Here is a 25,909-nt window from a genome sequence, read left to right on the forward strand (position 1 = left end):
AGACTAATCACAATTACTTCATGTTATTAACTCTAACCAATTCTTTAACTAATTAATTGTCATCTAATAACTTTCCACTACAAGAAATATGTGTTGTAGTCAGAGGATTTTGCATGGGATAAACTACCTCACAAATTATATAACAATGTCGGGGTTAATCTCTCACAAAGCAGAAAAAATAAAAAATAAATTACATGGGGAGACCTTTCGCAAAAGAGAAAAAAAAAATCAAGTGTATGACACCTCACAACATTTGAGGTGGGAAAACAAAAAAAGTTTTAAAAAGTTTTGACGTTTTATTTAAATGAAGTTTGTGAGGGGTAGCCATTAATTGTTTTCATTTTTTAAATTAATTTTCTGTACAAATGCATAATAATGTAGGTTGGTAGTGAAAATGTGGTTGATATTATTGTTAATGTGCTTTTAATTAATTATTTGCTTTAAATATATTAATATATTATAATGTAAATAATATTTTTTGTCTAAATATATATAGTAATGAAGAAATATAAATTTTAAAATAAAATATTTTTATTTTTCTAAAAAAACAATATATATTTATAAAAAATTAAAATAGTATATATTATGTTTTTTTTGTATATATATATGAGAATGACTTCTTTATCTGAGAATGTGAGAATGAATTTGAACTATTAGATTTTAAAATGAATGGTGGAGATTATGTAAGAATATTTATTTTAAATAAATTAATATATATTTAAAAAAGATGAGGGTTATATTTACTCCATGAGTAAGTTATTATAACTTACTCCACATCTTGACCATTAATTCTTTTGAATCTGATGGTTAAAAATAATAAATAATTAAATGTGGAGAGAGAAAACTATTCCTAATTATGGTTAACCATTAGATTGAAAAGAATTAATGGTGAGTAAGTTATAATGACTTCCTCGTAAATATAACCCTCCTCATTTAAAAATATTTAATTATTAATTTCTTAAAATATAAGTTAGTAAGTAAAAATTTTACAAGGATAAATTAGTTTAAATTACTATTATATTATAATAATTTCTTTAATAATCAGTAATAATTTAAAAAAGAATGTGAAGAATATTAGTAATTATATTACTATACTATTAATTATATTATTATAAAAATTAAAATAAATATTTGTCTTAATTTTTATTATAATGTAATTATTATAATTTTTTTACAATTTACAAGGGGCTAAGTACTACTATAAAGTCTTACTGATTTGTAAGGGGTTTAACTCCTAGAAAAATATGTGATATCACCAATATGTTGTTTTGGTGACTACTACTTGCTTCACTGCGTGACTTTACGTGCTTGTTAACTAATTTGCTGCACTATGGTATTTTGTGATGAGTTAATCCCCCATTAACTTAATGAGGAGCTAATCCTCCGACAACAAAATTATGATGACGTCTATAACGAGGTGGGTTGGTCCCTCACAAAATTTGACTTTGGGTCTGTTTGCTAAAAATAGCGGTTGACTGATAAGCTAGCTGATAGCTTATAGCTTATGACTGATGGCTGATGACTGATGACTTATAGGTTATAGCGGATGGTTGAGACCGATAGCTTATATGCTAATTAAAGTGTTTGGTAAAATTAGCGGTTCAATTAACTTATAAATGTAAAATGACATAAAAGATATTTAATATATATTTATTTTATGTTAAATTAAAATAAATTATAAGGGTTAAAAATGGATTTTAATTAAAATAATAAGGATAAAAAAGGAAGAAAAAATGATAAGCTATAAGACATAAGCTAAAACGCTATTTGAAATAGCGTTTGGAAAATAAGCTATAAGCTAGTAAAATAAGCTATAAGCTCGTGATGAAAAGGCCGTTACCAAACGGGTCTAAATTATCATATGAGCTTATAAGACATAAGACATAAGCTATAAGCTCAAAAACATGGCTTACCAAACAGAGCCTTTGTGAGGTGGCTTTTGGAATTGTGAGGGGGTTTAATTACCCCTTGGAAAAAAACAAGTTTTTTTTGTAGTGTTTTATGTTTGGCAATATTAATTAATTGTTTTCTATATTTGGTAATAGTCTCCCACAATTTGAACCTTGATAAATGTTGATTAAGTTCAATTTGAATAGTAAAAATGAGAAAGACTTTGACAATAAAGATTTAGAGAAGAAATCAACAACTTGATTTTGAGAAGACACAGGTAGTAACTTCTTTACATTAGCTTGGATTTTTTTTTCAATCATGTGAAAATATATTTCAATGTGTTTAGTTTTTTCATGAAAAATTGGATTGGAAGCTATTTGTAAACCACTCGCATTACCACAATATATAATTGGCGATTTTAGACAACTAACTTGCAAGTCACTGAAAAAAGAAAGTATCCATTAAAATTCACATGTTGCAGCATCCAAAGCTCGATAGAATTCAGCTTTAGAAATATAAATAAAAATTATACATTTTTTGAAAGAATCATTTTCTATAGAATGATAAAAGAGTGTTTATTATTATTATATTTTTTATTTTCAAAATTTTATAAAATATAAAATATATTTGAAAAATTTATGCAAGCGCTCCCAAATTCTCCTTCCATACAAATTTTGAGTTCTTTCAAATTAGAGAGATTTGTGTTATAAATAGAAACAAACTCTTCAAAACTCTCTTCGTCTAAATTCTTCTATTTTTCCATTCAACCTTTCTCTTTTTTCAAAGTCTTCCCCTCTCTTGTTGTGAATTCAATGCCAAGAACAAAGTATAAAATAAGGGATGAATAAAGGACAAGGAAGAAGAGAAAAACACAAATATTGGTTATAACTGCTATTCTTTTACTTTCTCTTAAAACAAGATTACAAGTTTACAAGAATAACAAATAACCTCTCTCACCCTAAATTAGGATTTGCAGCTTAGCAATGATGAGAGACTAGTATGCTATTTATAATAAAACCTAACATACTAACTAATGGGCTTTTTCCACAAGGCCCATTACACAAGTCAACTTAATAAACAAACTAACTTAACAAATTAAGGTTTAAACACTAAAACCTAATTTAACATGCTAACAACCCTAGCATCTTCGACACAAGCATGTGAACAACCTTCGACTTCATGCTTAACCCTGTCGAACCAAGAAACTACCCTTCGGCCATACTAGAGTTCGATCCAATATCTCACATCTCTTTTCTCCCAAATTCTCAAAAATAGCTTAAAAATACATAAAATTTGTACTTTAGTTCTACACATAACCTTTAGAAGAAAAGTGGTTGTTGATAGGAAAGAAATCAATCAGAAAAATAGGGACTTTTAATCCTAAAAGACCATCATCATTGTCTCGACTATAAACTATATATAATCATATAAATGCCTTCTTTTTTTTTTTAAATCTTTGGTAGTTAATTAAGGGTAAAACTCACTTTTGAAAGTTAATATATCATTCTAATGTTAGTGGTAAGAAATTCAATAAAGTTAGTTCCATTTAATAAGGAATATGCAAATTCTAGAACAAATCATCTCATTCAAACCAATAGATATTTGAGTGTAGGCGATAGTAGAAGATACATGTATATGTGCACTTAATTGAAAATTTTCCACTTATAAAATTGAGGATCGGAAATTTTATTATGGGATAGACGATTTTCAAAATCGTTTTAAATAAAATGAACAAATTCAAAAAAATATATTCTCACAATCAACATGATTTTGTATATTTGAGTTTGAGCCTTTTATATTCTCAATGTCTGTTTAACTATGAGAGATGGATAAAAATAAGTGTACTCAATTAGCAGAAAATTATAGAAAAATATGTTTGACATTATTTATCAAGAAGAAAAAATAGCCACAATTTTGCACACAATTATCACCACTCTGTGTAGCTTTGTTATTCACAATTTTTAAAGAGCTTCACTTTCTTTCTTTTTATTCTTCGTTTCTTGTAAGCAAATGCATAGTAATAATATGGTTTGATTGTAATCCTCAACAACTATTTGTTTCAGCAAAAATAAGTTGACATATCTTGTCCTTTGCATTTCTCCTGAACCAAATAAGGAAACGATTGTAAACGTGAAAAACAAGAAAGCAACTACTCCATGGAAAATTAACAATGGGTAGCTGCATGCGTTATTTGTAACACCTATTTTCAAATAGAAAGGAAGTAAAGCTTTAATTTTGCTAAAAGAAATTTAAAAACGTTAAACTCAAATAGATTTTACAATTAAATCAAAAGGATCACAAGCTGCGCTGGTACTCCTTTTTTAATGACAAACCAGGCACGAGGCGCTTGCTTAAGATCATAGAGTAATTTTTCCAAGCGGCACACATAATTTGGATGATGAGAATCACAAAAACCTAGTGGTTGATGTGTGTGTGTGTGTGTATATATATATATATATATATATATATATATATATATATATATATATATATATATATATATATATATATATATATATATATATATATATATATATATATATATATATATATATATATATATATATAGGCGGTCTCATGAAGATCACCATGTAAAAATGCATTATGAACATCTAGTTGATGAATAAGCCATGACTTGGACAAAGCAATGGTGAGAACCGTGCGAATAGTTGCTGGTTTGACCACAGAACTGAATGTCTCATCACAATCTACACCTGCAATTTGTGACCTGCCATCACCTACATGACGAGCTTTGTAACGCTCAAAACAACCATTAGATTTCTTTTTATGATAGAAAATCCACATACATTGAATAATGTTAACATCACAAGATCGTGGAACAAGATCCCACGTGTTATTCTTAATTAGAGCACTAAATTCAAACTGCATTGTGGATTTTTAATTTGGGTCAGAGAGGGCTAGTTTTGGAGTTTTTGGAAGAGGTGAGATGGTCATATCATCAATGGTAACAAAAAGGTTAAAGAGTTTTCTAGGTTTGTAGATACCCCGCATGATATGGGTGGCCATAGTCCTAGTGGGTGGTGCAGGCTAAGCAAGTGATGTAGATGATGGGGTGGTATCAGGTGCAGCGCTGAAGGGGGAGGAAAATGTTTTGGCGGTCGAGGAGGTTTGATAAGAATGATGTGGTCTGGTGGATGATATAGAGTGATAGTCAAGTATGGAATGGTTATTGGTAAGAGGTTGCAAGGTGGGATTTGTCCATTGGTGGACAATAGATGGGCGAAAGTTATTAGTGAAGCAATCATATGTGGTGAGAGGTGGGGAAGACATGTGGGCAAAGGGAAAATATCTCTCATCAAATATGACATGTCGTGAAATGATGATCTTTCTGTGTGACAAATCAAAACATTTGTAACCTCTGTGATTAGTAGGATACCCTAAGAAGACACACGAGGTCGAACGTGGTTGTAGTTTATTAATGGTAATGAATGGAAACAACGGAAACAATGGAAAACAAAGACTACCAAAGACGCGAAGGTGTGTGTAGGAAGGATCATGATGATACAAAAGTTAGGTAGAAGAGTAATTGGACAAATTATGTTGGGGAAGGATATGAAGAATATAGGTGGCCATTTGAAGTGCATGATGCCAAAATGAGGAAGAGACGGATGAATTAGTTAGAAGAGTGTGAATCATATCGTTAATGATGCATATTTTACGTTCTTCTTTACCATTTTGTGATGAAGTGTGAGGGCAAGATAAACTAAAAATAAACAATTATAAACACAATATTTATGAAATAGTGAATTATCATATTCATGCCCATTATCACATTGAAAATATTTAACAGTTTGAGAAAAATGTGATTGAATTTGACTAGAAAGTGATGTGAACTATTCAAAAACTTGAGACTTGTTGCTTAGAGGAAATGTCCATAAAAAATCAGAATAAACATCCAAGAATAAAACATAAAACGTGTGACCAAAGGAGCTTAAAATCGGTGATGTCCATAAATCACTGTGTAAAATATCAAAAGGCATTAAAGTAACATTTTTGGACGAATTTAAAAGGTAACTTAACATGTTTGTCAAACACACAAGAATTAAAAATTGCCTTAGTATTCAAATGTTCACTACTAATGAACTTATTTTTATGAAGAGGCTGCAAAATAAAAGAATTGGGATGAACGAGATGAATGTACCAGAGATTGGAATAAAGACCGAAAAAGTAAGAGTGAGAGGTGACCAGATAGAGATCGCCAAGGCTATTACATCTCATGAGAAAAATCTCCTTATGAAAATCAAATATCGAGAAACCAAATAGATCAAAGGAAAAAGGAAACATTATTGTCAGTAATGAGTTATCGCACAAAAATCAAATTTTTAATAATTTGTGGTGTGTGTAAAACATGGTTAAGGTTTAAAGGTTTGTGTTCGTGATATGTAAGTAAAGTTGTGTGACCAGAACCTTGAATTGGAATATTTTGTCCATTTCTAACATTCAGTTTCTGATTTAGATGACTCAAATTAGAATAAGATAAGAGATTACCTTGTGATAATGTTGTATGGGACAAAGCTTTGGTTTCCATGTATCACGTGTTGTCTAGAGGATTAAGGGACTCGATGTGCATAACACCGGTAATATCAGTGGGAGCTGGGGAAGTTGTGGAAGTGTGAGCCAGAGGGAGCAAACTTAGGATGTAGAAGGATTATTTCTTAGCCATAGTACCTACACTAGCGACATTATTGCTCGAGCAAGCATTAGCCTTATGCAAACCATCAGCTACTCCAGTTAACACAAAGAATAATCTCAGTACCTCTGTCGGCACTTCATATGATGATCCTAGGAGGAAGAAATCCGCCTGTTGAGACTAAATATCTGACCAACCTCAGCCACTGCGGGCCCTCCATGTACTTCAAAGCTAGTTAGTATTTGTTCCCCCTCAGGGCCGACCAAAGGTGTTCTACATGGTCCCCGATAGCTGTTACGCGCATTAAATCTTCATTTTCCTACACAGTTGGCGAGGTCGGGTCCACTTACTCCACTAGAACGTCAGGCATCTACATCGTCATAAGATTGCTTTTATCTAGCAAAACTTGGATAATTATATTAGGAAGGGTTCTGTTGTTCTTTCCATTGACAATGTCGTTCGTTGGAATGCCTTTTTATCTAAGCATTAGTGCAAGAAGAAGAGGAAGTTGGAGGAAAGTATTTGTAACATTACACTCCAGCGGGATACGTACCATCAAGAAATACATTAAGCTCTGAGCCAGAGAAGCATTCTGAAGGCGCGAGTTTTCTAGATCTCTCTGAGCAGCAGAAAGGAACACCTGCATAGCCGTTAAAGTCGCTCGTGCAGAAGCCAAGCTTTATCCTTTCTTGATACACCTCTCACTTAAAGGGTCATTTAATCGACTAACAAACTGGGTAGAATTAGATAAGTGAGTAAAGTTTGAATTTGAAATTGTGCCATTGAAATTGGCGCACGTGCCTTTACATAGTGGAGCAATTATAATAAGTTGTCATTTTCTAGGTGTGAAATGCGGGGAAGCGTTAGATGTATCTTGGTCCTGGATCTCCTATGTTCATCCTCGGGATAACCCCCACACATTACGGGTACTTTGGTTGAATAATTGCTTCTTATGAGTTGCGCCTGATGGCCTTTCTGGTCGGCCTAGAATAGATACCAACTACCTTCTAATAGAACCCATGGAAATTAATCGTATCCAACCATCAGGATTAAATAGTAGCGTCAAAGGTGTAGAGGCAACAAACTCTGCCAAACTAGTGGAACATCTTCCTCATAACCATTAGTTAACAACTTGAGTGATTTCATATAAAAGATCTCTTTCCACAACGAAACTTTCTTCACACAATGCATCTAATATATGTTGTGCTTGCAAACCATCTATACCACTATGAAGTCCTTTTGTGAATTGATTTAATTCGCTTCAAGATAGTATAAAGTTTAGCCACTAGGGGGACTTTAAAGAACAATATGGTCAACATAGAGGGTGGTGGTATGTACGGTTTCTTAGCCTCCAAAGCCTTCACAGTATGTCCATTATAGTGGCCATTATAGATAACCCTAACACTTTTACCTTTCTCATCAATATGCACTCCATCATGACCCAAGTTATCTTGCTCAGAGCTGCCCAACACAATATCAACTAACTTGGAAAAACCATATGTGTTTCTCAAGTAGCTAAGCACTATAAAATGTGATATTGTTGCAAGGACTTCCGATTTCTAGACTTATGATCGCGCCTATTATGAGGCTTAACCACGTGTAAAGTACAACGAGGAAGAAGTAATAACCGAACCATATGCACCTACTAATCTCGACTCAACAGTGACCTTATAAAGAGAATTTTTTAATGCTTGAGGAAAATCAAGACGACACCTAAGAGATATACTCTTCACGATGAAGATACATGTCGTAAGGACTCTCTCTAACAACCTTTCATCCAAAACAAACTCGTGTTTCAAGGTTATTCGAGTATGTTGTAGATGGTTTACTATGCCCATAATATGACTTCTGACTTCCTTTGTCCCGTTAGTAACACGAACTAGGTCATTAGGATGATGACATGCCCGACTCAAAGTATGAATGCTTATACACTTTCCACATAATTGTTTCTCATAGGGATGGCAAACGGAAATGTCCTTCTCATTTAAGCCCGCCACACAAAAGCCCATAAAAAATAGTGTGGACGAGCATAATTGAGGCGCCTTTTTAAATGTAACACTCTGATATCCGCTACACGCATCAACCGTGTCGGCCAACCGAGCATGTCACCAGCTTAATCAATACTCCCCCTAGGTCCGCTTATCGGCTTCCCAGGAAATATTGTTTTTGCCTCCCGCAGGAATCGAACCATGTACCTAGGGGTTAAGTACGTATTCATAGCAATTCCTGCTCATGTTCGCTTACCGACTGCCCAGGAAATATTGTTTTGCCTCCCGCAGCAATCAAACCACGTACCTAGGGGTTAAGTACATATCAATTGGTAGCAGGAATTGCTATGAATACGTACTTAACCCCTAGGTACGTGGTTCGATTCCTGCGGGAGGCAAAAATAATATTTCCTGGGCAGCCGGTAAGCGGACCTAGGGGCTTAACCCCTAGGTACGTGGTTCGATTCCTGCGGGAGGCAAAAACAATATTTCCTGGGCAGCCGGTAAGCGGACCTAGGGGAGTATAGATTAAGCTGGTGACATGCTCGGTTGGCCGACACGGTTGATGCGTGTAGCGGATATCGGGGTGTTACAAAAGTCACCACAAAAATAAAATAATGAAAGAGATCAACAATGAAGTTGCCTTGTAGGTTAAAGGTTGATATAGAAAAGGAAAACCGCCTACTTATACTGAGTCTCCAAATACCTCAGCTAGTAAGTTTTTAGCCAAATATTTTCCACTGTTTACTTTTCCTTCTTACGAGAGTATCCATGCATTAGTCTTTTTTCAGAATTTTCACTTTTTCTGATTTTGAATTTATCAGTTTGATAAATATACACTGTAACACCCCATACATATAATAGCCTGGGATAACATGCATATGGTCTTAAATGGTATGTGAAAGTCATACATAAGCAGCGGAACATATAGAGAGTATTAGTATAAGTACAAAATCCAAATGTATCATGGCCAAAAATACATAATCCCAAGTAGTACTAATATATCATCCAAAAGATATACGATTAAAAGATATAAAACAGAGGGAAACATCATCGGGAAACACCGTCATAAGTCTAAGCCATCTTACCCTTGCCTTTATCGTGCCTCGAACCTGAAAAATAAGATAATTCGAATGGGGTGAGATTACTAAATCTCAGTTAGTCTCCCTATCTTATGGGTTTGCTCAATTCTACATGGTTCATATAACAAACGAATCCACCGAGGATTCGGGGTTTATCTCACGGCTGGGTGCAAATACACAACAAGGTACACTACCATTGGTAGTCCCATGACTAACCAATGAGGTAGCAACAAACATATAGCCAAACCCAACAAATATGAAAACTCGTACCCATGTACGAGGAATCCAGAAGTATGTTCTACCTTACTACGTAGGCTACGCCAACCCACACCCTCGATGAGTTTATCCTTTGTTTCTACGCGTCAAACAACTTGCACATGCACACCGCTAGATGAAACAGATCATTCCTACATAGAAATCCACCAGTGATGGGTTTACCCATCGTGACCTTTCCGAAGTGGCGTCACAACCCCATCAATCATCCATACACAGATATGTTAACCGCTAGAGCAAATACGCCTTAATGACTACACAAGCCCACCGGGTGAAAGCTTAGTGGCATTGCCTATGTAGCACTACTAGAGGGGAGTTATCCGACGTGATGTAGCCTACATGGCATCACACCCTCGCCATACCAAACACGTCGATGTTTTATCCACGGCAGAAACGCCTTTTCAGACCCGCTCGCACATCACAATGGTAGCTCAAGTGTGTATGACTTACCGAGATGCCGATGTTTTTCGACTAGAGGTAACACCCTCAGCCACCGCAACGATAATAAATGTCATGACCGCTTTACCACCTAGTAGCCTTGGTCTACTTCGATTCAAGCATATATCAATCACATCAGCAAGCCACACAGGCACACAACTTCCGAATGTTCAACCGGAACAACGGAAAGCATAATATGATCATAATACAACATGTAACATAATGCATCCATCAATAATCCACATATTGAGAAATAACACATATGATGATCATATACAATATCACATGTTCAAATACAAGTTAAACAAGTCTCACATGACTAAGGAAGCATTTGGTTCCCTCTACGGAACTGAATTGCTCTCGGGAAAATAGTTAAACAAAACTCCATTTACAAAAATTTGTTTAAATGGGTGTTAGATGTGTTGAAGTACGACATTTTGATAATGGAGATAATTTCCCTAGTACATCTTATTATCTTTCCAACGGTACGAAGTACGCGTCAATTGGACTTACGATGCAAAAGTTATGAATTTCTGAAGTTTTGAAAAAACTGCCCAAACAGTGATGTAACCGGTTACATGAATCATGTAATGGGTTACATGACCCCAAAAGTGAATTTTTCACCCTTTTTCACTCATGTAACCGGTTAGATCAACCACGTAACCGGTTACATAACTGACAAACCTAAAAATTCTGCATTTTTAAGTTCTAAACTCCAATCCAATCTCACTATAAATCAATCCCAACATATACCACCACATTTTAAATCATGTTTATACATACATATAGCAGAATTTGACATGAATGACCATAGATTATCAACATGCAATCATAATTTCTTATCAAATCCCATAAATCCTAATTTCATACATTTCCCTAAAACCCCAAGTCTCTATCTATTAAGACACACCTTAATGGAGAAGAAGTTTGAATTATGATGATAGGTTGAAGATGACAAAGCAAGAGAATGGAGATGATCCATGGTGCAAGCAAGAAAAATGGTGAAGTTTGAAGTTTTCTTCTCTTCCTCCTCCTTTCCCACGTTTTCCTTTTTCTTAATTTGTTTTGTTTTTGTTCCCAAAAGCAATGTTAACACTACATAACTTAAGTTGACTCATTTAAGTGGTGAAAAGCCTATAATACCCTTAATCTCTTTATTTAGTTAGTAACCCACATTAAACTAAATAATGGGATTTTCAACAATTGTCCTCTAATAATCTCACCAATAAATCTTAATGATAATTATTAGGTGACAATTATACCGGGTATTACATATATTACTATAAAATTATGAAGTTAACACATACTAAACCATTATAACATAAACTAAAGTATTTACTGACTGTAATATATTTAACAATTTGAAGTAGTATATCACAATTTCAGTATGGCGTATTGGTAAGGAGGCCGCCCTTACAACCATAGGGTGTTGGGTTTGAAACATGCCCTTACAAAATTTTTAGTTGAATAATTTTAAAAAAATTAAATATTAATAAAAATAATTCACGTGGATTTTAAAAAAATTAAAAAGTAATAAAAAATGCCACGTGGATGTCCTAGTTGGACAGGTGGAAATCCAATTTTTTTTTACAGGGGCTAAAATCAAATCTCAGTAATATTACAGGGGGACTTTGTATAATTAACCCTAAAGTTAAAAACTTTACTAACTTCTAAACTTTGCTAATTATCATTGTTATATCAAAACATTGTTAAGTCGCATTGTAATAAATCTACACATATATTAAATTAAACACATGTAGTTTAAAATAGGGGTGGCAAAACGGTTTGTGGTCTGACGGGGCAGCCCGCGCAGCCGCCAAATATAGCGGGTTGGGTTGGGATTTTTGGCCCGCCGCCCAACAAAGCTCGCCCCTCCAAAACCCGCCGTCCGCCAAAGCTCATCCTGCCAAAATGTGTCGTCCGCCAAAGTCCGCTCGCCTATTCGTTTAGTCTGTCTCGCCTTAAACTTGTCATTTTTTAGATAATTCTAGTAATTCCAATTCTTGATGATTTTATTTTATACATTTATTTCTGAATATATGCAATATTTTTTTAAGTAAAATTTGTTTAAAAGATGCTTTATAAAAAAATTATTCTAAAAAATAAGTGAAAATTTTAATTGAAAGGTAAAAAAAGCCTATTAATATATTAAAAACTAAAATAAATAAATAAGCAGGCAAGCCCACTACCCGTCAATCCGCCACCTTGGCAGGCGGGCTAGATTTTTATGCCCATTTTCATCTTGTGGGCTTGTCCGTCCCACTCTTGTTTTGGCGGGCTTAAGGAGGGGCGAGGCGGACAGCCTATTTTGCCACCCCTAGTTTAAAATCTTTGGCCAAATTCTAACATTTACAAGTTAAAAATATATCAAAACTCTTAACACTTTTGTTTGTCACAAACTTTCTTAAAAAATATTAAAGAACAAATTTTCTTTAAGTTTCAAAACCAAATCAAAACAATTTATAAGCAAATTTTAAAGTACAAAAATACTTACTTTTTAAATTTCACAATTTTAACAACTAAAATTCAAATAAAATTTGTCCATGCCTTTAAGAGAGATGTCTATACTTTGATAAGTTAACACAACAACAACAATATTAAACTTTCAATCTCAACAACAACAACATTTAACCTTTAAACTTTCTATCTCGACAACAACAACATTTAACCTTTAAACTTTCAATCTCAACAACAACAACATTAAACCTTTAATCTCAACAACAACAACAATATTAAACCTTCAATCTCAACAATGATAACAACAAAAATATCAAAATCAATAAAATCGTTAAACCTTCATCTCAACAACAACAATATTAAATTTTTTACTTAACACGACAACAATAATAACAAAATCAATAAAATTGTTAAATCTTCAATCTCAACAACGAACAACAACATCGATGAAATTAAACATTTTACTTAACACAACAAAAACAACAACAACTAACATTGATAAGTTACATACATGGGGAAAACATTTATGTAGTGGGAATGTGATGAAGAAAATAAACAAATGAGTTTCGTTGGAGAGTTTCGATTGTTGCTCCGATCGAGTTTCTTTCCTTCGAGTTTTGTTCCAAATTCATAAGTTTTGCTTCGTTACTTTCCTTACTTCGTTTGAGTTGGAGAAGAGAAGATGGAGTTTAGAACCTCGTTGAAAGAAATGGTGCTTTCGAGTTTGGTTTATGGAAGAAATGGTATTTTGGAGTTTGATCTAATGGAGAAATAAAGCTTCATTTGTGGAAGATGACGTTTCGATGGGGAAGATGAAGTTCGTCTAGGACTCGTTCTGTATTCGTTAATGCAAAAGTGAAACATAAAATAGTGCTATGCTCTAAAAAAACAAAATTTGCAGGGTTTTCCTATCGGTTTAGAGGCCCAATTGAGAGGATATTTATGACTTTTCACAACGGTTGCTTACCCAACCAAGGGAATAAATGGTTTATTTTTAATTTTAGAAAAAATGTGTCAATGGAAAGGATTTGTCATTGTTTATTTGGTCAACCAAGTATATAAGTAATATTTTTAAATAAAATTAAAAAATTGTAGATGGTGAGAATAAAAACTTGTCTCTGAGGGATTTTTCTTGTTGGTTGCTATGCCAACCGAGAGAACAAATTATTTTAATTTTAATTTTTTTTTTTTATAAAAAAAGTATCACTTTTTCTATTGATTGCTAGACAAAGTCGAGGGAATAGATGATTTTAATTTTAATTTAAATAAAAGAATTCTATTGAAAAGATTTTTCATCGGTTGCTTAGTTAGTAATAATTTTTTAAAAATAAAATTAAAAAGTGTTAGAAATTACTTTTTCCAATACTCTTTATGCTAATGTTAGCTAGAGTTTAGCCCATGTAATGATGAGATAATTAATAATTCATTAAAGTTTATATTTCTACAACATCATACAAAAAATGGACCTATTATAAGCATATAAGTTTCTTATTTTTTGGATTTAACATATAAGTTAAAAGACTTGAAAATATATGATGGGGATCTTGTCCATCTCTTTTTATGCAAATTGCTAGCTTTCAGACAACCAAACAAAAGAAGAATGAAAATTATAATAAAAATACAAAACCATATAATCATTTTGGCCACTAGCTTATTAATTAGCTGGTGATATTTCAACCTCATGTCAAAAAGCATTGATTATGATATTGATTTCTCTAAATTTGAATAAATTAATGGCTCTGATTTCAAATCAGTGTAATTCATGCATTGTCCCCTTTGAAGGTATAGATCATCTTTTCCCTAACAAACTTTTTATTTACCTTTTTATTGGTACATGTAAATATGTATGTAGTCCATGGTTAATAACAGCAATTATTAATATCGACAATCTAAGGATATTTTTAATGATGCTAATGCTACCATGTTGTTTTTCTTGAGTGATTTTCATCTATCGTCATGTTCTTGTTTGTTTCTACCACAAAACTATGTCCAAAATAATTTACTTATTCAAAAGTTAGTTTGACAAACTTAGAGCATGAAGACAACCGAAAGGGTCACATATAGAATCTCTTTCCCATACCCTACCAGAAAAAGAAAGAAAAAGAAGGAAATCAAAATTCAAAAGCATAATGCAAAAAGGAAGAAAAGAAAAACATAGCCCTTATGATGTTGTCTGTAGGGACTGGCAACATTTTAGAATATGCAACTAGTGCTACGCCACTTTCCAGGTAAGGAAGAAAGTTTATCATACTATGCATTTTCCTTCGATTATCACTAACCAACTAACCGTTAGGAGAAAGCAAAACTAATGGTAGCATATGAATATAGCACAAATGATGTCAGAGTCTATTAGCATCATAAAACATTTTTTGTTTTAGCTATTTGTTTTTATCTTTAACTACAAACTTGACATGTTGTTTTTATATGAAATTAATATATTTAAATAAATTTCTTAAAAAATAGAAAATGTTTTCTTATGTTGCATGTTTGAACCTAGTATGTGGTTCAATAAATATTCCATGATAGTAAAAAGATGTTCAATAAATACACCATATGATAATACAGAGATGTGATGTTCCATAATGGAACATCTAGAATCTATGAAGAAAGTGTGCGCTTAAGTTTAAGTGTTTTGTGTTCAGTTTAAATGAATTACCTTCTTTCTTTTTAGACTCTGTTATTTATAGTTTAAGAATTGAGTAATTATTGTCTATCTACAAGGAAATAAAGGTAGGGAAAGATGTGTGATGTGTTCTTGGGGAATTTAAATATTTGTTAGTTCTCTTATCGAAAGAATTGGCATTGATGGTCGTTCTTGCCTTGATAGGATAGTTGATTGGCTTGGGTTTTTGAATTTTATTTCCCATATGGATCTTATTAATCTTGATCTCTTAGGTAGAAATTTTACTTAGTTTCAACTGAATGGAGGGGTGGGCTGTTAGTAGCCTTGATGGTTCCTGATATTAAATGGTTGGTGTGAGACTTGGGGCCCAATGACTCAATGGACTCTCCCTAAAGATATTTGTGAGCATTGTCCCATTATTCTTCGTTATTCCAATCAGTTGTTGGATCCTAAACTTTTTTATTTAATAATTATTGGTTAGCTCATAGTAATTTTAGTGAGCTAATCCACTCTAATTGGATCAATTCTATTTTAGTGGGCTATAAGACTTTTGTTCTTAAAGAGAAATTTATGTCCTTGAAATGAGTGTTGAAAATCTTGAATAAGGAAATCTTTGGTAACCCATTCTGTCAGATTGATACCTTGAGAGATATGATTGTGTCTTTGAATTTTAGAGTGGATCAAGGTGTTATTCAAAAGTTTGAGTTAGAGGAGAGGTCAAAGGCCATTGCTGACTTATGGTCCTTGATGAGGATCAAAGAATCTCAGTTGGTCTAAAGTTCTAAGGCTAAATGGTTAAAATATGGGAGAAATTTTGTTTGATAGGTGACAAGATGTCACACACAATGTTGGAACAAAGTATATGACAATAAGAAGACGTAACAAAAATATCAAATGAGAAAAATAAATAACACAAGTAATTGTTAACTCGATTTAGTATAAAGTCACTTATGTCTGAAAGGCATAAACCCAATGAAAGGAAGTTCACTCTTAGAAGTCAATAATACAAGACGGCCTCGTCTGAACTCTCCCACTTCATTTCCCATTAAAACACACGTGTCAAGTAGGCAGTTCAAGACACAATGTCTCGCATAAAGTCAGAGCATTTTCCTTAAAATGTTGCCTATAAAAATTTTCCATTAAGTGTAATAAACAATGGGGATGCAAATACTGGTTTTTTCCGTGTTGTGTTAAGAGTAGAAATAGGAGAAATTCTATCTTGGATTTCAATGTCGGTGATGCTTGGTTAGAGGGAGTATCGCTGATTAGGCTAAAGGTGCTAGATTTTTGTCTCATCAATTCTCAAAACCTTTATCTTATCCTTGTTAGTTGGATATGGTAGATTTTCCATCTCTTTATCATGAGGTTAATAATGATCTTGTTCTCCGTTTGTACCCACAGAGATTAACCAAGAGGTGTCTTAGTGCGATGGTAATAAGAGCCTCAGCCCTGACGGTTTTAATTTCTCTTTTTATGAGGTTTTAGTCACTTATAAGGGGTGATATTTTTCTAATATTTAATAAATTCAATTGTTTGGATTCTATCCCTCAAAGTTTTTCCTCTTATGGTGTTATTGTTATTCTGAAGACAGAGTTTCCTACTACTTTGGGAGATTTTCGACCTATTTCTCTAGTAGGATCTCTTTACTAAATGGTGACGAAAGTCTAGGATGGTAGATTGGTTAAAGTTATGGATAATCTTGTATTTCCTAATCAATTGCCATTCCTAAGAGGTCGTCTTATGATCAATGATGTTGTAGATGTGACTGATTTGGTTCATGTTGCTAAGAAAATCAAAAAAATATTTCCTTATCTTTAAGGTGTATTTCAAAAAGGTCGATGACTCTGTTAGTTGGTTCTTTTTGGACTATATGCTTGTCATATTTGGTTTCTTTGTTTAGTGAAAATCTTGGATTAGAGGGGATGAAGCAAGAAGACTCGTTAGTCCTTTTTCTTTTCCAGTTGGTGGTGGAAGGGCTCATTGGTCTCTTTAAATGGAAAATGAGTTTTGATCTTCTATTTGGTTTTAGGATAGGTTTTTTGATTTAGTCATCTCTCAACTTTAATATGATGATGAAACTTTGATCATTGTCGAGGCAAAGATTAAGAATCTTTAGATTATTAAGGCTATTCTTAGAATGTTTGAACTTGCTTCTGGCCTCTGAGTCAATTTTGCAAAAAACATATTCATTTGTGTTACTATGTATCCTTCTTTTTTGGAGTTAGCCACTTATTTTATGAATTTTTATCATCGACACCTTCCATTCAAGTATTTTGGCATTCTAGTGGGAGCATATCCTTGTCTAAAGGCTTCTTGAAAACCACTTATTTATATTCTCTCTAGGTAGTTACTTTCTTGAAAACATAAGTATGTTAGTATGGAGGATAAAGTGTTTTTCTTAACTCGGTGTTGAATGTGATTCCTATTTTTTTCTATCTTTCATTAAAATGCATCATAATCCTAAACATCATAAACATCTATCATCTATCAACAGAAATTATGATTTTACAATAAAACAGTTATGAATGGATTATCTAGACAATCCAACTTTAAGCTACCTTAGGGTGTTACCTAATTCACCTAATTCTAGTATATTAAAATGAAATAAAAATCTGCCCAAACATATAAAAATAATAAAGCATCCATTAATCAATTAATCAATTATAATAGTGGTTCATGTTAGAATTCACCCGAGGCATAACATAATATAAGTTCAATAAAGTTCAATAAACTATAGTATTGAATAAAGTACTAAAAGTCAATCAATAATATTTTCACAAATCTCCTTTTTGTCCAACTTTTTGATTTTTTTTCATCTTTTTCACTTTTTGTGTTTTCATCTTTCATGTTTCAACTCTTCCTCTATATAACTACTCTACGCGCCATATAAACCCCTATACAAATTAAAAATTATTAAATAAATAAAAGCCAAAAACTCCGGTTGTGTATTTCCGGCAGCTGTATCGGTAACCGTCACCGGAAATGAACAAGTCACGAAAAAATGGTTCAAGCATATTCCGTGGCCACCCTTGCCGGCGATCAGTGGAGAACCGGCCATCATCCCGGAGTAGTAGCCAGTCCATTTTCTCCGGCACCAGCGTTTCCCATGCCAAATCTGTTGATGGAGATGATTACTCCGACGTCTTTGGAGGCCCGCCAAGATCACTCCTCGTCCACAAATTCTCTAACTCTGACTCGTTCTACGAAGAAATTATCCGCATGCCGGAATTCACACCTCCGGCGGAGAAGAGTGACATGACCTTGCCCGTGTTCAGGATCCCGGCGAGGAACGATGGATTTTTCAGCGATATCTTCGGGTCGGACGACGACCGGAAATCAAGAGAGCGGTCTGGGTCCCTGTCGAAGGCGAATTCGTCGTCAGCACTGAGTTCTGAAGAATTAAGCCCATGCCGGCCGGCAATCGGAGACGACGTGCCAATGTCTGGTCTTGCTTCAAAGCTGAGGTACTGATAGTAACGGCTTTCTTTTTCATTTTTGCTAATTGACATATATGCCCTTTATCACTAAATTCTTCGACAGCACGGGCTATCTAACACAGACACCTTTAAAAAAAATGTCATGTACGAAATTGATATTGACACTTGTGATTCTGTTTAATTTATTTATCTTTTAAAATTATTATGGTGCCGGTCATGTTTCTGGTGATTGTGCTTCATGTTTCTTATGACTGTGCTTCGTAGTGTCGTGTTTCCATGGTAAACATTCTATTGATGATTAAATTGTCTTCTGATTACAACAGGCCAATGAGTGTCCCATGGAAATGGAACTCATCAAGTATGGTACATGAAGAACACTCAAGTAAACAAGATGTATCATTTTTTCCATGCAATGTTCAATCATTTGAAAATAATGAATATAAGACAAACTTCAAAAGCTCTCCTCATGAATTCTCAAAAAGAGTCTCATCCCCGGAAACAATTAGTCTCAGATCCAGTTCATATCAAGGTGTCAAAGTATTTGCCGATGATTCGGAGCTCAATTCTCCATCTGAGTCAAAATGTTCAGTTCGTGATCAAGTGCTTTCAGAACAAATTACACAACAGGAGGAGGAGGATGATGATGGTGAAAGTGATGATGGTTACAGCGATGATGATGACGATTTTATGAGCTCTTATGTCATAGAGATTAACTCCGACCTCAGAAAGGGAGAATGCGAGGCATCAGACATTGATGAAGCAATTGCTTGGGCCAAAGAGAAGTTTCAATCAGGTAGCTCTGATGAAGAGTCAAAAATGAAAAACGATACCAATGAGCAGACTGTTCAAAGACAAGGTGATTGACTATCTTAACTAAAAAATCTACAAAAGACCAACACAAACACAGACAATAGACACCGACACAACACTGATATGTAGACACACATTAATACAACAACAACAAAACCTTACTCTGCTAGGTAGAGTCAACTACATATATCAACTTTTGCTATAATGTAGACACATTAATAAATTAAAAATATCAAAATGATAGAATATATCTACTGGTGTCAAACACTGAAACATGTAGGACACATACACAATTTTGATCTAAAAGTTTAACAAATTTTGTTAGTGAAAGAGACAAAAGCAAACCACCTCATATTTGTATCTTATCATATATGATGCAGGAAGCCCTGATACAAGTGAATATCATGATAATGGAATTGGAAAAGTTCAACTTCCTAAGGTAAAATTATATATATTTAATAACTGATACAGAGCTAAATCTGATTTGTTTTTATTAAAGTAATTGTTTGAAATATGATATTGGCTTTATGAACTAGCTCCAAGAAAAGAAAAAACTTTCATTTTACTAGTTGATGAAAACAGTACAAAATACTAATAATAAATAGCAGAATATGTCTCGTTAACCCAACTCAGTTGATAGATGTACAAAGACATTTGACTAATAGTTTCAATTTATATATATTTTGAAGTAGTTTTTTTCTTCTGTTTCTTTATCCTGAGAACGAAGATTTAGAATAGTATATCTAATAGTATTATTTTTCTGCAGAAGCAACCGACAGAAACAGAGAAGTTGGATGAAAATATAAGAATGTGGTCATATGGCAAAGAAACCGACATCAGGCTACTGCTCTCAACACTGCACCATGTTAGATTTTCTCTGTTTTTGAATTCTTAACTAACAATCAATGAATTAATATCCGCATTTCTAACTATAAACTTGACCTTTGTCATATGTTTCCATTACCAGATTCTATGGCCAGAGAGTGGCTGGTATTCTATTTCACTTGTGAATCTAAGAGAAAACTCAGAGGTGAAAAGGGCTTATCAGAAAGCAAGGTTATGCCTACATCCAGACAAACTACAACAAAAAGGCGCAACATTCCTGCATAAGTATGTAGCAGAGCAAGCTTTCTCCATTCTTCAGGTATGAAAAACATACTCCCTCTGGGCTCATTTATAAGCAAAAATTTAATTTTTAGATTCATTCAACAATCAATGTATTTAGTCTATTATTAGACTAAATACATTGATTGTTGAATGAATCTAAAAATTAAATGTTTGCTTATAATTGAGACCGGAGGGAGTATATATTATGTTATGTCATAGATGGTTAAGTTCTTCTAGCATTGAATTATGAAGATTATGTGAATATGAACAGGATGCATGGGCTGGATTCATTTCTGAAGATGTTTCAATATGACACCAGTCATTGATGACTCAGTTTTGTCTTGAAAGTTGTGGACAAACACCAGGCTTTACATTTGGAGATTTTAATATATGAGCTCCTTTGTACAAATAGTTACTGATGGATGGATCCACTGTTTTTGTCTATGTGTGTATCATAAATTCATAATGTTATTTGGTGCTTTAGTAGGTAGTGGTATTATTTTTGAAGTAGTTAATATGAAATAATTTGATTGGTTTAGTATTTGTTTGTATATGAGATGATATGGAAGCAAATATTAGAAAAATAAGAACTTGGTTTTAATAATTAGAAGGATCTTGGCCTCAGAAGAACTAACATTTAAAATTCCATTATTGTGTCCACTGAAAAGAAAAATAAGAAAATATCTTAGTCAAAAGTCATATCTATAATTTGACAAGATTTTAAGTGATCAAGACAACATTGAAATTAAATCTGCTGCAGTCAAAATTTCACACAGTCCCTGCCTGCAGTTAGTGTATTGTATGGGCTATTTATGTCATTTCTTCACTCAAATTTTTTCTCTTTCAGATTCACCTTTGGCTAATTTGCTGTAACTGCAGGATCCTGTAGTCAAATGTGACTGCAGGGAATCCATATCCGACAACATTAACTTAGTCTATATAAAAACTACTTAAAAGAATGAACAAAATGATGTGAAATGAAGAACAAGGATCATCTGCTGCCTTTTTGGTTCTGCCATTCATCCTGCCTATAATCTAACAGTCAAGAAATTTTATAGCAAGAAAATAAATTTTAAAAAATAGTACTTAAGTTAAATTAATGGTTAGAATTGGAGCAGAACCAAAAGCAGGAGAGAAAGAAAAGGAGACAATCCAGATCCGTGAAATGAAAGAGTGCATACTTTTAAATTTCATTAATTATTATTATTTTTTACTCAAAATTAATTATTTATTATTAATCTAGTTATAATATAGTGAAATATAATGATTTCAAGGTAGTACACATAATACCAATATCAATCGTTAATTGGTCTAGTGGTGATTGACGTTGGACTTGGTAGAGTGGACCACGTTTCGATCTTCTACAACTATGATGGGAAGGGAGATGGAACTACTTGATACCAGAACTTACTCTCGGACCGGATTAGATGGTCCAGTGGATCGGATACTGGTGGTGAAAAAAATAGGTTAGCACTCCAACAATTAAACTAGTGTGAGAGTAAGATGAACTGTATGAGATTTGAATTTAAATTACTAAGGCATGATGTGTTCTCCCTTTACATAGTAAGGTGGTTATAACAATTCACTAATCTATCTGCGTGAGATGCAGAAATTTGTCTGATTGATGATCCTTGGGTTGAAATTATTTGCTTCCTTGCCCAAGATAGTGCATGTGTCTCTTGCTTGACTCAGTGTGTCATTTTGCCTTCTGAGTTGTTGTTATTAGGCCCTTAGGGTGGGCCAAAACAGTTGCCCTTCAAGCCATTGCCACCGCTCTGGAGGGTGAGAGCTTTGTTGTGCTTTCTCTCTTTTGTCAGTCGTTGCCCAGTTCAAGTGAAAAGTCACGATGTGATGTCATCGTCAAGGAGAACTTGCGCCTTCAACGCTCCATACTCCCGATGTCTTTTTACCTACTTCATCATGATGACCTTTGGGGGACTAGAGTACTTAAGTGTCTTAGAAAGAAATCTAGATCGATCGTAGTGCTTACTTCCTATCTTTCAGTAAGATATCACACGATCTTTGGTAACAACTATAAAGCTTCTCTGATTGTTACATTTTGTTTTTTCGTAATCCACATTTTTTGCAACAAACTATCTTCTTGGCTAATGGAAGTGGTACATATCATGCATCGAAAAGCGAAGAAAGATACCTCAGAGGCCAGGGTAGATCTTGAAATTTTGGTGAACCCTTCTATTTTGCTCGCGAAGATAATCCTAGAAAGGCTTTCCTTGCAGTAGATCCCTCATCTAACTGAGGTGTACTGATCCTAGATGACGACAAGTGATATGCAACAAAATATAGTGGGTGCGTTATCCCTTTATACGAGTGCACATTTTCAATTTTGGATGTCCAATTGCCTTTCAACAATTTCAAAGTTAATGTTCTGAACCATCATACAATTGCTCCTTTGAAGTTGAATCCTGTGAGTTAGACTTTCATCATTGTATTCAATACTGGTGTGACTACCGGGGAGGAAATCCATCTTTGTCACTCCTTTTTCACCTTTTTAACATATAACATAGCATGACACGACTCCAAGCATACAACAATGTGAAGTAGTACAAAAAGATTTGTTTCCACATGGACCAAATACTTGATTATTGATTTCTACTATATCGATATAAATCTAGAGCGATCAAAATTTGACTTTGGTTAAAACAAATTAAAATTAAATGAGATAAAAAAAATTATAAAAGCAAGTAGGACTTACGGGTTCATGGTACTTGTTCAGACATAACCAACTTAACATCCAATTCTAATTACAAGAAATCCGACAGGGTTATAAAAAATAGATAAAATTAGACAACACATACTTTCGTCAGCATATTGTCCTATCTAGGATGAATAATTCATTTGCTTCTGCTAGCCCGAATTATTCATCAGAGACTAATTGTTGCACAACTATAAAAATTGGAACTTTTCTTAACTGAGTTCGGGAACTCTCGTGTTTCGTACTCGGTTGTTTAGTAATTTGCTCTCAGGTACCGAAACATACCCTTTTAGTGTATGGTTGGGCTTGAAACATGGTAATCCTTGACAATGACATCAAATTTCTTTCGTAAAATAAAATGTAAAATAAAAATGGTTGTGCAAGAATCTAGATTTCTTTCGTAAAATAAAATGGCTTGAAACATGGTAATCCTTGACAATGACATCAAATTTCATCAGTGTTTAACATTTTATTTTAGAATCTAAATTTTCAAAACCATATATTTTACGAAAGTAAGGATTACCTAGGTATCACATCGTGACAAGTCTCATGACCCTTAGAGCAAATTAAATTGATTAGGCTTGAAAAGTCACTAAAATAAAATGTAAAACAAATTTCTTGTAATCGATTTGTATGGATTCAATTGGATACATCATAAGACAAGTCTCGTGACCTTTAGTCCCTAGTGGACTACTCACTTATGGTGAGAAATATCACAAATAAAACATGCATAAAACAAGCATTAATAATTAACAATTGAAGTAATAACGATTGCAATAAGGAATATAGAACCTGATTGAAGATGCAAATTACTTGTATAATAATAATAAGAAAAAGCTCCAAGAAGACTCGATTACTTTGACAAGAAAATAGAAAATTGCAGGAAATAAACTCAGAAGGCATAAAACTAAAGGTGAATTGAGTAAAAATATCGTAAAACATGGTGTTTGTTACCAAGGATCCTAGGCTTACTTATAGCTAATCATTACAATCAAGACACTAAATTCGTGTAATGGACACTTAATACAATTGAGCACTTAAAGTGGAATAGTCTAGAGGCTCTAAAAGTCACAAAACGTTACAAAATGCCAAGAAACCATAACAGACGTTGGGCTTAACACGGGTGTGTTACCTAACACGGAGGGGGTCGTGTTGGAAAACACGGTCCATGTTAGGTAAAACGACTTGCCTGTGTTGTTCTCTGATAAAATGTATGTGGATGATTCTTGGGCCAACATGGTGCGACCGTGTTGGCCATGGGAAACTTATATTGAAGGCTTTCCTTTTTGCACGATTTCCACTCTTTTTGCTTCAGCTTAGTCTGATACTTCTTTATTACTTAAAAATACTAAAAATACACCAAGACGCATAAAAGGGAATTAAAAGGATAAAAACACCACCACAAAATAAAAATAAATCAAGGTAAAAACACATTGCATGCACCACCTATCAAACACCCGAATCTTAAACTATTGCTTTTCCTCAAGCGACTTGCTCGTATAGAAAGAATTTGCGCAAGCTTATCAACATGTGAAAAATCATGAAAATGAAAATACTAATACTCATACGTGAAATACAACTAAAGTATCCTTCCTTTGATATAACTTAACTATGGCCCTGTACATAAGTCTTATCATCCGATTTCCCACCTTTTTATTTGAAATAGTCAGATTAAGGCAATGGAGTATAAATAGTATTCACATATGTATACAATTGTATTGGTAAAAAAGTACATGTGTGCATGTCCCCTCTTGCAAGGGCAGGGAGATTTAGAGGTCTTAGTAGGTTTATAACATGATATGGTGGTTAGGGCTTGCCCACGATGGCGAGAAGCCCTATACGATGGTGTTTTGAGATAGTTTATGAGACCTGTTCACGTGAGGTGAGAGCCTCTGCTAATGATTTGTTATGCTTGGTAGCAAGCGTATAATTACCAGCGGTTGTGTATTAAGGTTGTAGTGAGTGCTATGCTCTTTAGAGTGTAGAAAATGTGTATCACTTGAGATCTGTCCTTTCTCCTTGAGAATAGATGTATTTATAGAGGTCTATAGGACCTAGAATTTGTTTGGAAATGGTCACCGTCCACTTAATATATGTTGAACAGTTGAATCCCTATTTCCAAAGGAGTCGTGGATAATTTAATGACCTTGACTTTCTCTCTGCCCGAGAAACATCTTATCTCAGATTTCCCATGCAGGTGCGGGGGGAAAACCACGAGGCGAGGTGATACATCTCTTTGAGTGACATTATATTATTTCCTATTCTAGGGTTGTACATGGACATCGCCCCATGCGAGACATTTTACAAATATAACACTTTGTAATCCCTCAGGCATGAGGCCTTTGGTAGAAGACAAAGTATTTTTCAATCCCGGCCTATGGGCGTATCCCGAGAACTAGTGCTTCTTCTTGCAAGGTCTTAGCTATCCTGAGAAGTTCGA

At 33.9% G+C, this 25,909-nt stretch overlaps 1 protein-coding gene across 2 annotated transcripts; it reads left to right on the forward strand.

Annotated features, from left to right (window-relative positions):
- Positions 1-18,187: 18,187 nt before the first annotated feature.
- LOC131607978 (uncharacterized) lies at positions 18,188-21,385 on the forward strand. 2 transcript variants are annotated; one of them, XM_058879920.1, is made up of 6 exons: positions 18,188-18,866; positions 19,163-19,695; positions 20,030-20,088; positions 20,416-20,514; positions 20,617-20,793; positions 21,009-21,385. In XM_058879920.1, exons 1-6 carry the CDS (start codon positions 18,385-18,387, stop codon positions 21,015-21,017), a joined length of 1,359 nt encoding a protein of 452 aa, XP_058735903.1. In that variant the 5' UTR covers positions 18,188-18,384; the 3' UTR covers positions 21,018-21,385. The 2 variants fall into 2 exon arrangements, with proteins under 2 accessions (XP_058735903.1, XP_058735902.1); XM_058879919.1 differs by having other exon boundaries at positions 18,191-18,866; positions 21,028-21,383.
- The last annotated feature ends 4,524 nt before the right edge of the window (positions 21,386-25,909 follow it).

The sequence above is a fragment of the Vicia villosa genome, linkage group LG5 (genome assembly GCF_029867415.1).
Source record: "Vicia villosa cultivar HV-30 ecotype Madison, WI linkage group LG5, Vvil1.0, whole genome shotgun sequence".
Classification (NCBI taxonomy): Eukaryota; Viridiplantae; Streptophyta; class Magnoliopsida; order Fabales; family Fabaceae; genus Vicia; species Vicia villosa.

Coding starts and splice junctions, on each gene's coding strand:
- LOC131607978 (XM_058879919.1), top strand. CDS start 18,385: ATGAACAAGTCACGAAAAAATGGTTCAAGCATATTCCGTGGCCACCCT. Junction 19,696..20,029: donor GCAGACTGTTCAAAGACAAG/GTGATTGACTAT, acceptor TATATGATGCAG/GAAGCCCTGATACAAGTGAA. Junction 20,089..20,415: donor GAAAAGTTCAACTTCCTAAG/GTAAAATTATAT, acceptor ATTTTTCTGCAG/AAGCAACCGACAGAAACAGA.